Source organism: Metopolophium dirhodum, chromosome 6 (genome assembly GCF_019925205.1).
Source record: "Metopolophium dirhodum isolate CAU chromosome 6, ASM1992520v1, whole genome shotgun sequence".
NCBI classification, from domain to species: Eukaryota; Metazoa; Arthropoda; class Insecta; order Hemiptera; family Aphididae; genus Metopolophium; species Metopolophium dirhodum.
Genome location: NC_083565.1, coordinates 1,911,886 through 1,928,364, shown reverse-complemented (window position 1 = coordinate 1,928,364; position 16,479 = coordinate 1,911,886). Strand labels below are relative to the sequence as shown.

At 35.2% G+C, this 16,479-nt stretch overlaps 1 protein-coding gene across 1 annotated transcript; it reads left to right on the top strand.

Moving 5' to 3' along the window:
* The first annotated feature begins 1,052 nt into the window (after nucleotides 1–1,052).
* Nucleotides 1,053–2,599, top strand: LOC132946500 (uncharacterized). The gene is made up of 2 exons (XM_061016534.1): nucleotides 1,053–1,389; nucleotides 1,524–2,599. The coding sequence occupies exons 1-2, from the start codon at nucleotides 1,276–1,278 to the stop codon at nucleotides 1,908–1,910; spliced, it is 501 nt and encodes a 166-aa protein (XP_060872517.1). The 5' UTR covers nucleotides 1,053–1,275; the 3' UTR covers nucleotides 1,911–2,599.
* Nucleotides 2,600–16,479: the final 13,880 nt, after the last annotated feature.

Below are 16,479 nucleotides of genomic sequence, written 5' to 3'. Positions count from 1 at the left end.
GCGGGATACATACATTATTATTATTATTATTGTTATTATTTATCACAGGTATATCGTATATAAGGTGATTGTACATTAAGAGTACTTAAGAGATTGTACCTAATTGTTACCTATATCTGCGGCGAAACGATCCAGAGTCGGACTGAAAAAGGGTTATAGTATATCCAGACCCGAACCAATACCGCGGTAACTCGACCCGTGTCGAAGCACGCGCTTTGCGCACGTATAGGTATCGGTGTATGTATTATATAAGTATCGGGTGGATGTCACGTGTCAGCCCCTCAGATCGCGTGTACCCCTATGTACCGCGACTTTACCTGATAAGTACAATAATATTGTATAATAGGTACTCGCGGTTCGCGTATTTGGGGGGGGGGGGGGGTGCACGACGATATTCGAGGTCGACAGAATTGAGACCTGTGCGAACGTGTTGCAAAACGGTCAGCGAAAACGATGAGTAATAAAACATCCAGCACACGATATAATAATATAAAAAGAAAACGACATCGCAATATCATACGCGTATATACCTATAGGGTATGCCTTTAAAATATATATCTATAGAATTTAATACATAAGGAGACGAGGTACAAAAGAAAAGGATCCAGCGTGTTGCACTTACGGTATTGTGCAGGTCCGAACGGGTCCGTGACGGTATATACGCATTATTATATATGTATATACGACGAAGACGACGACGAGGGATGAAAAAAAACCCCTTACGCACACGATATAATATAATAATATGCGTTCAACAATAATAATAATATATTAAATCTCGCTGGCTGAGGGAGTTCTGCGGCGGTCACGGGCGAGGGCGTAGCGCGGGGTCGATTCGGGCGCGCGCGCGCAGGTGCAGTTTGTGCGGGCCGCGAGGGTCGTCCACAGCGCCGCCGCCGCTCCGTTCGCCATCTGCCGCGTCCTCCGCCATGGGATCGCGAGAATCCGACGTTTCTCACGGTCCCGTCCGTGCGCGTTCGAGACCACTGCGCGGCGCCGCATCTGCCAACACCTGCCCCCATCGCTATGACCCTATAAAAGAGCCCGCCGCCCGATCGACAGGCAACAGTACTCCGTCGAACGGCATACCGAGCACATCACACGTCGTCGCCCTTATCACAGTACACAGTATCTCATCAGTGTTATCATCGTCGTCGTGAAAACTACCAACAGTGTCACAATAATATTGTTTTTGTTATTATTATAATATCGTCGTTCGTTATCATTCGTTGTATATTTACTTCCGGATCCGATACATATACAAACCGCGATAAAATGGCTTATCTGTCAAACAGCTTCGACTTCGAACACATGCAAAACTCTACCAACTGGGAGGCCGTCCACAAGAAACGGTCTTTCGTCGCCCGAAAAATGCACAAAATCAACAAGGTAAGCGTCGCATCATATACACATAATATTATTATTATTACATAACTGTCCGCATCCGATATACGCAATATTATATCTTTGCGCCGTTCATCACTTATACCATATCTAACGGAATTATTTTCTCTTGTTTACAGACTATCAAACCGATACTGAGAGCGTTGTGCCGCCGGAACGCCGTGACTCCGGCCGCCCAACAGGACGGTTCGGCTCTGGACCCGCGGGGCCTATCACCCGAAGAGCTGGAGAACCTTCAGAACGAGTACATCGAACGCAAGCTATCACAGGCGGTCGTGTACGACGAGGACGACTATTACTCGGACACGGTCAGCATCGAGTCCGGACTGGGCATGTCGTTCGAGGAACTCCGACCCGCCGACCGCAGGCAGCTCGTATCTTTGTTGCCGGAGGCCGGGTACTACATGTCCCGCGATTTCTGGTTCGAATCGGACTCCCGCACCGCCGGCCGACCATCATTCACCAGCCAACAGACGCCCCAGAGACAGCAACCCTGCAGGTACTAATAGTGCACCAAGTTGCTGTCGTCCGTCTCGTCCGTCCGCCCCCGAAAGTCTTTCACAAATTGCTCAAAACTCGTTTCTATAATTTATTATACTATACATGTATATAATGTGTGTTTGCGTGCGTGTGTATTTTTATTTTTTATTTTTTATTTTTATGTTTTTTTGTGGTATTTATAATACTGGGATCTCTAAACAGTGTAAACCATTTTTACCACCTGTAAACGTGTTCGTATAATAATATATTATATATTTATCGCACTATATTGATCAATTTCGATCAGCGAATATATAATATTTATTATATACAAATTATATTATTAGATTTAACTTTGTTTATATGAAAGATATTTTATCGTCTTGCGATTCTTTACTGATTATCATTATAATATATTGATTTTTTTTTTATATGTACTTAAGACTTAACAATTATATTTTTATTTTTGTTTTTAAAAAAATATTTGTACAATAACGTATTACGAATTTGTATGTATATAAAACGCTGTCGTATGCATTATTATTGTATTTGTGATAAATAATTGTTTTTTCAACAGCGATTCTGTGATTCAATTTTAATAGCTGCAGTTATCTACAACTAACTGCGGTTGTTGACTGATAATGTTTATATTATATTATATTATATTGTGTTCCTTTGTTATAAATAAAATTGAAAAAAATCAATTGATTTTAAACACGTTGTTGTCTATACTGTAGATATTGCCGGCACCCGACCACGGGTCATTCCTATTCCAGTTCATATTTTTGTGTATATTATTATTATTGTTATTATTGTTGAGTTAACTATATACACAGGTAAATTATATAGAGGTATATTAAATAGGTAACCGACTACTTGAGTTCATATATATTATTATTATAGTGGTAATGTATATAAAACGCGTATACTATATACAGTAAGTATACACATATAGATGATTATAGATAGCTGTTAGTTACATGCGCAGTGCAGGAGGACATCGTTAAAACTGGATCAGAATATTATTTGACTATCATTACAGCGTTTGTGTTCGCCGAATATTTTAATGAGTGTACAATGACGCGTGCAGCAGTCGTTTGGTGTATATAGGAACTCGTGTGGGTATATCATATTATTATCGTTATTATAAATTATAATGTCGACCAGACACAGCGTATACCTACTGCAGGTACAAGGTATAATACACATGTACGCTGTATACTGGCAAGTATAAAATATAATTATTATGCGATACAAGTTACAACACAGTATATACATGCGTCGCACGTCATCGTCTGATGTACATACGATATCTTGAGGTATTTTTTTTTTATAGTTTTCTCGCGATGTAGGTGACAAAACGCGTCCGCGTGATTTGACGACCGGACGGTATAATAATATTATTATTATATTGTTTATCATTAACCACGGTTATCACCACCGTTCCAAATCGCCCTCAGAGGTTAAACGCAGTTGTTAAAATTGTATTTCGCTGTCGTATCTATACTGGCCATATACTATGGTGAAAACACGCTCGTCGATACCTGGTACAATAACAAACATTCCGCAGTCACGCAGGTCTAGACGACTAGACGTCGCAGTGTCTCGATTAGGCAATAATTTGACTAGACAATCGCCTATACACACTACCTACGACTATGGCATTGTTATTTTATAATATAGAACATAATTATTGCGATATAATTACTATTATTATGTACGATCGATTTTTGCCAACACAAACTGCCATGTGCGTGCGACATTCGTGGTGACGGTATCCGATAACAGTCGGTCAGGGGGCGTTTGAAAAACGAATGTTATTGTTGTCGTCGAGGAGAATTAACTACGCATTAAATTTTTTTAGTTGAAATAATATGCGAAAAATCGTCGACTATCGTTGTACTGCGGTATAGAATACGGAATAATAATAATTATTATTATTTATTATAATATATTGCTATTATTACAATATACAAACGCTGTAAATAAAATTATACATACGACGTCATTTCGGGACATCGATAACATTGTAAAATAGATTTTAGAGGTATTGTTAAAATAAATTATTGTCGTGTTTACATAAAACATTTGTATAATTTTGCAAACAACCGAATTCGTTGTGCACGTTGATAAATAAATAAAAAAACGACGGATGTGTAGGTTATATTATCATGCTATTTCATTTATGGTTATTGTTGGTCAAGGGAGCAGGGGAGGGGTATATTCAGGATATGAACCTTATGAGGTGTTATTCACCTTCTCGGTATGATGTTTTTTTTTTTAACACAGAAAACGCCTCACACGCATACATGATAGAAATAAATACTTGCAATAATAGTTATTAATTAATGAGTCACCTAATTAAATCACCAATTTTTTTTAAACATCGTTCGGATAAAAATGAAAGCCACGGTATTTAAATTTTATAAATATATACTCATAAGGTGAAGGGGAAATGTAAGCTAACAATATTTGTATATAATGCAAGGTACTTTATTGTCAACTAGTAACGATGATGATACATTTAGACATTTATAAACAATAAACTATAATCATTGGACAATATGTATATTATCATAAGTCGCATATCACTTTAAATAACTTTATAGACCATTTTATTCATTCACAGATTAAACTAGACAAGAAATTTCTTATGCATTTGGTCCGTAATTCTTCAAAACTTCAGATAAAATCATAAAAAAATTTAATATATATTTATTCATAATTTACATTATGAATATTGTAATCTATAAAATATAAGCCGAATAAAAAAAGTATAGCTCGACGCTCGAATGGGAGAGGAGTGAATAACAGATATTCACCATGTTACCATCAGTGTGATATTTCGTCACATGAACGTCCATCACGTGGATTTAATTTAAGTGCTATGTGCCTATAATATATTATTATTAATTATTATATAATATTTCGTTCGTTGTAGATATATAGCCTGCGCTGTCAACCATGCTTATTACGTATTGTATAAATATATATTTTATAATATATATTATGACCTGTTGATTTGTCCATAACGTAAAAATCTATATCGTACATGAATATACCTATCAACAAGTATAACGATAGTGCGTTAACCTTTGGACTTGCGTTGGCCATCTATTGAAAAGTGTGAAAAACGTAAAATTAAAAATTAAACCATCCATGAACATATTATCGAAATCATTCATTCAAAACTCAAAATTTCCTAACTATAACATTATACAGGTATTCTGTATAGTGTATAATACTATACATTATTATACTATTAATTATTATGTATAGATGTCCGATATCTGCAATTGGCCAAATCCTACACTCCACTACTTCAAAAATTAAATCTTATTCAAAACCGTGTTAAAAAGTCGTCGATAATTCGATCAATCGAAACACGGCGAGTGAGTTAGGAATTTAAAACGTGTAACCAAACAATTAATATAGGCTACATTTATAGATATTATGTATTCATCGCATAACATGATATTATTATTATTATCGCACACGCATAAATATACAAATATATACAAATAATTTATACAAAAAACCTAATTTAAAAAAATTATATAATATCTAATATAGTATATTGATGACAACGTCTACTAAAAATTAATCGTTGATACATTTGTTTGACTGTACCAGGTACATACATATTTTATAATATTAAACTTATTTATACTGAAGTCATAATCGAATATAAATATATAATACACAATATAATCAATATCAATGTTATTGTATATTAATATTTTATATTGCTTACGTCAATATGTTAATATTATAATAAATGTGAAACCAGAAACTGGACGTGGGCTTAAATAGCGACAACAAATATTATACGTCCGTTATTATAATATTATTCCTTTTTTTTTTTTTGTAATTCGGTCTCTTATCCAATTCGAAATACTCGGTATGTCGGGATGTTATCTTCGTTTTATATTTTGTTTCATAAAAAGGTTAAAAAAAAAACACGCACTAGACCGGAGCGGTGACGACGATAATAATAATAATACGTATGACAACAGCAGCTATACCTATGTTATATGTGTGCCAAGGTATCGCCGTCAATGAAATTCGGGCAGGAAACCTTTCAGCGAATTTCACGACTGTAAAAAAAAATAAAACCTCGGTTGTCCTTGACTATAAAAGAAAACACGCGCGTATAATGGTATTATACCTACAACTGAAGCACATTATTTCGAGCCCGAAAAATCTGAAATCGTGTTTACCATTATAATATATTTTATTCGGACGGAAAAAAATAAATAAGATTCGGAATAAATTATTAGTTTTTTTTCTATATACCTACCACCTATATGCTATATCGGCGGCATATAATAATCATTATAGAACCAGAGTATAAACACCACACGTGAACTACAACAGTGTGGTACCAACACGTTATGATGACGTATATTATATAATAATAATAATATATACGCGGCGGCGGCGTCTATTTAATCGTTGGCGTTCTGCGGTTTTCGTTCCGGAACATTTGGCGTCGGCTGTCGAGCAGAAAATATAAAAAAAAATTCGCCCGGCGGCCAACCCGTGCGCGTTTCTGTATGGCGGCCGAACGGATAAAATCAAACCTATTGTCTCCTCGCGGGTCTCTAAGCACGCGTGCACAATGCGTCGCTATTTATTACCTATACATAACTTGTAAGTATATAATATAGCGCACCTATGTATATTAGCATGCCCCGCTGCAGTGGTCGCGTATTGTATCATACCTACACCTGTATAAAATTATGAGTTAAATTATATGATAACATTATCGACGAGACAGAAAAAGAAGATTTGCACGTGATCTCTATGTATGTATGTTGTATACTATAGCTGTCCTATACCTACTATAATATATACTATATTATTATACCCTAACCTTTATATAGAGTCATAGCAGAGACCCGACGAGCTAAGAGTACCCAAATACAATTTCACGCACCAATCGAACACTTTCAATTACAAATTTTCTTTGCAAATGCAAGATACATTTTTTGAGGTAGGTAATACATATACGATGAATAATTAATTTTACTTTTCCACACGAATATGATAAAATGATAATTATAATGGACATGGTATAATGATATATATTTTATACTATATAATGTACTACTTATACATATTATATATATATACTGTGTTTATATAACTACATGTATACCGTAGTAACTAATAATATAGTATATAAGTATATATACCTGTATGTGGTTTTTATAACTCTTTACAACAAAAAAAATTGTACTGCAACCGGTAAATTTAATAATATTTCCTTATATAATGTTCAATTTTTTTTACTAACACCGGTTATCGGGAATGAGAACTGTCAATTTACTTTTTTCAGTTGATGAGCTAAAATTGTCTATAGATTAATAATATTTGATTTTTTTAAAACTGTTACACATAACTAGTTAGGTGGTTTTCTATTCAACTTAATAATTCAACTAGTAGTAGATTGCGTCTTTAACAAAATATTAAGTTATTTAAAAATAAAATTAAAAGTTGCTAAGCAGTCATGATTATTACGCTATAATATTATGTGACTTAGGTGATGATTATAAAAACAATTAATTGACTTATTTCTCGTGGAGCCAAGTTGATATTATGTTCTACCTAATATACCTAATATAGACTTGAAATTTTTCGAGTTAAATATTATATCGTTTGTTAACCACATTAACAACTATTAACGTTCTTAACGTTGACTCGTGTCTCGCGTAGAACATATTATTATGCACTATAGATTTAAGTTAATCCGCCTATATACACATCATAATATCCAATATAATATATTAGGTGGGTAGTGTAGTTGTTGCCACTGCATATCGCGGACCCGACGACGCGTAGGCGATACATACCCGTAGGAAAAATCGAGAACGTGCGCCGAGCGGAAAAAAAATCCGAGAAAATAAAGTCGCGGGGGGATCGACAGGGGCACGCGTGCCCTCCGGGGCGCTACGATAATCATTATCGTAACGTATACACAGCACAACAATAATATAAACACACACGCACGCGATACACGTATATGGAGTAACGGAGCGACGGAGGGAGAGAGATACGCACTCGGATAACGCGCAGGGAAAGAGACGGGTAGACAGTGGTGGACAGAGAGGAACAGGTATGGACAGAGAGAGAGAGAGAGAGAGAGAGAGACGTAGAAAGAGAGAGAGAGAGAGACGCAGAGAGAGAGAGAGAGAGTGAGAGAGAGAGACAGGAGAGGAGAAATCACGAAGAAAATAATAATAACACACAACATTATGTATGTGGTGTGCGGTGTGCCGCCGGCTCGTCGTCGTCGTCGTGATCTCAGTGAAGGGCGGCGGCGAGAAGAGAGAAACGGCTGCTGCCGGTGTGTGTGTGTGTGTGTGCTCCTGCTGCTGCTGCTGCTGCTGCTCGTTGCTTCTGGTCGGCGGCAGCGTGGGAAACGTTTTCGGAAAGAGAACCGGTGCCCCGTGCCGTCGTCGTGTAGTCGTTACCGTGGGAATGCAGCGGGCTCCTTATAATAATCGTACACCTTCCCGCCACCCCACCCGGCCCGCATAGCGCGACCGCTCGCGCGCGCGCGCGCGCAATCTCCTTCGCATAATATTATATTATTATATACATTATATTATTATTATTATTATTATTGTGTGTGTGCCAGATGTGCACGTACCTATATTACGGTGTACACGTTAAGCGCGTGTGTGTGTGCTCACACGAGTGAGACGAAGACAAGAGTTGTTTTTTTTTTTGTTCAGCGCACGTACCGCGCGTGTATAATATATTACGACGTGCTTGTGTGTGTGTGCGATGTGTATACAACAAGCGCGTGCGAGACCGACTAAGATTCACACGACCCGACGACGCCGACGGTCCTTTTAAGCCTTTTCACTTTTTTTTTCACCGCTACACATATATAGAGAGGATATTATATTATATTATTATATTATCATATTATATAGGATTTTCTTCTTTCTCTCTTCCGTGCTATATATAATATATATTATACTATTTTCCGTTCTTTATTTCGATTGTTTGCATATATTGTTTAATATGCCTATATTATGTGCGTGTGTGTAGGTTGTGTGTAATAACAACCCGCAAGTCTTATTTCCACCCAAGCCGAAAACACTATAATATTACGCATCTTGCACACGGATTTCTTTATTTATATCTGCAGTTTATTGCACTTCTGCGCAGCTGTGTTATGCGTTTCCAACAAAACTCTGCGATCTAATCGATTATATTATATAATACAATGGTGCTAATTAGACACTATAATTGTGTATTATATGGATGAGGAACAACGGTTTTCGATCGTATCTCCACTAACTTCTCTATAAGCATAGTACATATTATAGTCACGTAGGAGGGGTCTATTTTTTTGTATTACACGGATTTACTACAGCCCTGCACAAGAACGTATGGGGGGGGGGGGGGATTCGCCCTTTTTATTTAGATAAAAATGACCATACATATTTTTGTAACCTGTAGCCTTGCTTACATTTTTAAATGATTTAAATTAGGTACACGTATACACCGTTGTTAGAATTAATTATCGGATAGTGCAGTGGTCTCAGCCATATAACTAATAAATTACTCTCATATATCACGGCCATCGAATAAACTTAAAAATATGTTATCAAATATTATTTATGTTATCGAATTATCATATTTTTGTTATTTATTAAAATTGTGTGAATATTGTCTGCAGAAATTAAATTAGTCGTTACACACTATCCGTACTACCCATTACGAACTCCGTAAATGTTACTCGCATAGAAGTAAGCCCCGATTTATTAATATTCATACATAGGTACGCTATTTTAATATAACATTTTGTGGGGGTCGTGGAAACGTACCTATATGGTACCTACTTCATATTTTGTAATCATATTTGTATATTAAAACCGGACTCCCCTCTCCGGACCGTTTTTCTTTTCGAAAAATACGATTACAATATTCTATGTTCGCTGCTGCCGCTTTCGGATTTAATGTCACTGCGAAAAACCACACTGAAACCCGTAAACGCAAGCGGGAGACGAGCGCCATAGTGACTCGGTGTATTCTTGTCCGTAGCGACTCCACTCGATAATCGCTCGGTATATTATTATAATATATTGTGACGTGTGTGCGCGCATAACGTCCTGTCTGGCTATTTATTTTTTTTTTTGGCCGTCGTGCAGCGACGACGGACGCGAATCGGTGAAAACTACCACGGCGGCACGGTCGGTAATTATGATAATATTATACTATATTCAGCGACGCGCGTATCTCGTTAAAACATTATTACCGATTATATTTCACGACGTGCAAACGGCGTTTGAGCGTACAGCGAACGGTTCGCCGCCAAATAATATCTAGTTTCGTGACTATATACATACAATAGCGCGCTATTCTCGTCGCCTTATCTATATAGTAATATTATTATGTGGGGTATACGCGTCATGTACTCATGTACATGGTATAATATTATGTATATAATATAATATTTTAACTGGGTCACGGTCGACGATATATATATAATATATATATATATAGTGTCCGAGCCGCGAGCTAACCGCAAGACCGCGAAAAAAGGAATTACACGCGTCGTTGACATTTTTATAACACAGTAACATCCATATCATAATATAGTAACAAAATATTAATTGTATATATATATATATTATATTGAAGACATACGCCTGTGTCGTAGATAAAATTTTGCTTTTTTCAGGGGGGGAGGGGGCTCTACACGAGGGCTGATGATTTGTTATACATGGGAGGCTTGTGTTAAGCCGCTTAACTAGGATATACTGATTCCATGGATATACATACTATTATTTTAATAATATAACATTTAGAAATTTTGCAGTAACCTTCAGTGGCACAGATATTTACAAAGGGAGGTTATATAAAAAAAAATTATATTAATTTTATTTTTTATACATATACATTCTACATTAATTAAAATGTCAAGGGGGAGGGTTGGACACCCTCTCCCCCGTGTTTTTACTCCATTGATAACCTTCATGCAATTTTAATACATATATATATAGTTACGTCATATTACGTTACATATACCTACGTTCACAGATCTGCACTGGAAGCATTTTTAAACTTTTTCAGACATTTCTGGGAAGGCTACAATCCTCTCGGTCTTCCCCTGCAGGTTACACCCCTGAGTTATATAAGCGTTACGAATGTATAGCCATATAAATAATAAGTTTTACGCCAGTGGTTCACAACGATCGCGATTCATTTGACTATGACGTGGACGATAATAATAAAATATTAATAGTGCGTGCGAGTCTCTAGTCGTACGTTAATACAATATAATCAATCACATTATTATTATTATTGTTATTTGTTATATATATATCATTACGATAGGTACAGTAGTCAATTATTGTAATATACCTTTAGGCAAAACTATACTACAAAAAAACTAGTTTGCGTATCCCATATATATATTGTAAGTATGGTAATAAATAATAATAACATAGCATAAACTCAATATTTCAAACATCGCGCATCGTAATGATTCGAAAGTTTTATTTGTTTTCAAATTATAAGACAGTACAGACACCAACATTATTTTCATATACGAAAAATTAACAATATTTTCTAGAGCGTCGCTTTTTTTTTCTATATACCTACTGTTTAATGTTGACTCTCGGTTATCGTTTTATTATGCTCATATATTACTATTTATTAGTTTATTACTAATAAAAGATAGGTTGCTATTAAATATATAATTCATCAGAACTACAAAGTATACTATTGATTGTTATTTATAAATTACAAGTGATATAAGTCTATTTTTCGAAAGAAATTAGTATCGATTTGTTCATGTAAACGTCAAATATAATATATATAATATAAAAAAGCGTAGGCATGTAAATATTACTAAATAATAAAAAAATGTTTTGCCGGTCATGACTATTTCATAATCTATATTGATTATATTATATATTAATCTAAATACACATTTTTATTTTATATATTATATTATTGTTAATCAAAAAATGTTAAAGAGTAGGCTTTGTTTCTGCAACAATTTTTTTTTGTCGTTATTTTGTAAGTCCTGTGAACACCCACGAAACGTGCAAAATAAAACGCCCACCGCGAATATGTGCCAACTGTATATAATTGTGCTACAACGATAATCCCCATACATGATACACGTATAATATTCCGTTAGTATAATGAGCAACATTGCAAAATTCCACTACGTAAAATCGAATTTAAGGCGTTCATGTTGTTTGTTTAAGCAGTGAACACTATTGTATAATATTGTGATCTTTGCAGTCCACTTTATTCTTGAATATGCAGCTCTGTCGCATGGAAAATATAAACAGCGCAAGACTGTATATTCGATTAGAACGTGTTCAACATACACTTTTTTATGATTCGTTGGATTCATATTAAATATTTAAAATCCACCCCACAACTATATATTAATAAATATATTATGATTCAGTCACAGCGAGAGACTTACACGACTGATTCATTGGTCGAACGTATATAGACCATACTATAACGTCGAACGTAGATGCGCGTTTCCCAAGTCATCGTTTACACATTCTATATTATTCTATTCATAGTACTATACGTGCACCTCAAATGATTTGAAAAAAATGAGCCAGCTAGACGTTCGCGACAGGTGACCATGGTTATGTCAATACTGGACCCCTAGCTCTTTCACCGTCTAATCGTTGAATTTAACGGGTAATTATATTTTTTCCTATGGGCCGGTCCCGTTAATGATATAAATATCAATAGTATGATTGAAATAAAAAATATAAAACATTGAAAATGTGGCATTATTAGGGGGTGCAGTGTGTCAAAAAAAAACAACTCCAAACTCCGCACACGACGGTTACTTTGATGCATAAGGGCTGTGTAGTGCATATTAAAATTTATATGATTACAGTAGATCGTATAAACTATAACGATCGAGCACAATAATGCCGTCGACAAACACACACACACACACACCGTCGTCGTGTCGTCATCGCACGCGCGCCCGCAAAACCGTCACGATAAAAACAAATTATTGTCGCGGCCGGTTCGGAAGTATAGAGGAGTGCCGCGGCGGCGCGCAGATCTACGCCGGCGATGCGCGCGGGGCGAGGCACTCGCGTCGAGTGTCCGTTGACGTCAAAACGGTCGCGGAAACCCGAGTGCCGGAGCGTGCTGGACACGTGCAGGACGCGAGTGAAGCAACAAGTACTTATCGCTTTACGTCATACTTACGCCGCCGCCGTCGAGTGCTCCTCGGTATATTATAATAATATATTATATTATGTTTATGTATAATATATTATGTTTATGTATAATATGTATATATATTATATAATATTAAATTATTATTATTATACTGCCGTGAAGAGTACGTACGTGTATATTAACGGGCGCGCACATAATAATAATGTATTATACACTATAGTTGATCCTGCGCGGCGTTGCCCGTGACAAATTGAATAATGCCAGTGGATTTACCCTGTCTCATGCTCCGTTAAATGTATAAATTGATTTTCATATTCTGCACAGTTTATTAACACTGCAATTGTTTGGCCGTTTAGGTTGTTTTTGAAAAACACAAAATACCTACAGGTCTATAATAATATCCAATCAAAATAACTATTTTATATTCTATATAACCAATATCTGGGAAAAATATATAAATTTAAAAAAATTATGGTTTTTCGCGAGTCGACTGTGTACTCAAAATGTATGTATTAAAAAGTGAAAAGTATAAATAAAAAGTAGCTTATGACACTGAATTTTTCCGAATCTGTTGACGAAAATCGGTGGAAAACTGTAAATTTTCATAAGGCTCATCTGATTTAGATTTTAGGTTTTTGATTTTAGAATATAGCAGATATATTCATTAACTATAGCTGATTTTGCAGCATGGTGTTGCCCATGACAATTTAAATAATACCAATGGAGCTACCTTGTATTAATCTCCGTTAAATGTAAAATACACATATCTTAAACTCAGTAATTTCAGTGGTTTTGACCAAGTATAAAATACTACATTCATGTCAAATTATAATCGTATTTTTCATAACCAATGGAAACTCAATAATTCAAACAAATAAATATTCGTTTTTCGTGAGCCAACCTAATTCCTGTGTAAGACCATTTTTTAAAATGCAAAATTAGCTTCGAGGTGCACAGGATAAGTATTATGTACTAAATTTCAGAACCACGAATGAGATAGACTCGACTATGGATACACAGACACAAACATTTCCTTTTATTAATATAGATATGTAATAATGTTATGAATAATATTAAAACAGTGAATAATAATATCATCACATTGTCATCACATTACGGACGTCGCCAGTTGACACAGTTCACTGCACAAATAACAATAATAATAATATAATATTATTGTGACGCGCGTTACCCTCACCTCGCAGTGTTTATACGCAATAGGTAAGTACGTATAATAATATACCATGTGCGATATATTATGAATTATAATGAATAATATTGTCACTGCGACACTCCCATATAATTCAGTTTAAAATTACTATAAGGTATGCGTTTAGCCGTTTAGGTATTGGATTACCTATCTGGAGTGTATTTTGCGTATTATAAGATGTCATATTTTATATCCAGTGGGAGATTTACCGTCGGGCAAAGTAAATTTTGTATTAAAATTATATTTTAAATTACTAGGTTGAAGTCATATATTTTCATAATCCAAAATTGTATTGTAGGTTTTAATTAGTTATTATATTATAGGTAAACCTACCATAAATACTACTATAATATACCCACTCGCATGTTAGTTACATATTATAATATATTATGCAACATTTTTATTGGGTATTAATATTATAAATTCGTCTCAAACAAATGCATGTACACATATTATATAGTATATAATATACTCGTCTTACTTGCGCTAAACTCACCAGACACATCTCCTTCCAGTATATTCTCTCACCAAACACCGCCCATTATGAATTATAGTTATAATTATAAAATTATTTTACGTATATTTGCTTATAGAATCGAAAATATGTTATCATTACAACACTATGTATACTAATCATTTTTAGGTCCTACCCAGGTACTCTTTTGCATTAAAAAAAAATCGTAAAAGGCGCATTGCACGTCTGCGCATACGAAATGTCAAATGATTTGTCGTAGAATAATAGATTATAATATACTATCGTCGCCGTATATAGATGCGGGTATACTTAAGTATATTGACAACAGTTGAAATTCATTCAACAAATAGAGGGACCGAACACATCGTCTGTACACTGAAATATTTCATAAACGCGTGTTGTTTGTTTGGTTTTCGTCCAAGTATTCACTTGCAGTATTATATATTATATAATAAGTAGTATATTTATGTAGGTTCTGGAGCACCTCCCCCTTAAATTTTACATGTAAAAGCATAGGCACCTCTGTATAGGCAATTCGAAGTACACGCACCTCCCAAACTTGTATTAATTACTCGATATAGGCAACCCGCAACACACATACACTCGTCACATACTACCCGATCCGACACGTGACCGACATATATTTTACCCCTTCCCCTTCAAATACATTACCTCCCCTTAAAAAAAGTATGTATAATATTCTGATGTACATTTGTATCGACTATATCGAACACTTGTCTGACATATATTTTACCCCTTCCCCTTCAAATACATTACCTCCCCTTAAAAAAAGTATGTATAATATTCTGATGTACATTTGTATCGACTATATCGAACACTTGTCTGACATATATTTTACCCCTTCCCCTTCAAATACATTACCTCCCCTTAAAAAAAGTATGTATAATATTCTGATGTACATTTGTATCGACTATATCGAACACTTGTCTGACATATTATATTTTACCCCTTCCCCTTCAAATACATTACCTCCCCTTAAAAAAAAGTATGTATAATATTCTGATGTACATTTGTATCGACTATATCGAACACTTATCCGACATATATTTTACCCCTTCCCCTTCAAATACAAGACAGCCCCTTTAAAAAAAAAAATATATATATAAAATATTCTGATGTACCTACATTTGTATCATACATACACATACATACACACAACACACATACATACCTATACATACACACACATACATACATACAACACACATACATACATACATACATACATACATACATACATACATACATACATACATACATACATACATACATACATATACATACATACATACGAACAAACATACTCATATAATATGAGATCATCATACATAATATCCAAAAATATTATACCTACAATTTTCAGATTATAATCACATTCGGAAAAAATGACTCGCTAAAGCATACGTTATACATCGGAATATATCACACACACACACACACACACACACACACGGAAACTCACACATAGTCACAATTATAAATATTGAAACATTCCAATCCAACAGAGTACCATCCTAAATTATATTTTACACCCCGCCACCCGTCCTCACGCCCTAACAATATCATCCGACTACAGACCTGTACAAGCCTGTAGTGACACGTCCGAGTATTGTCGATGAATTTCAGGCAGAAAGTAGTGCACACAGAGCAAAATTAAATCAGTCTGTTAACTACAGTTCAAGAAGTTCAAGTG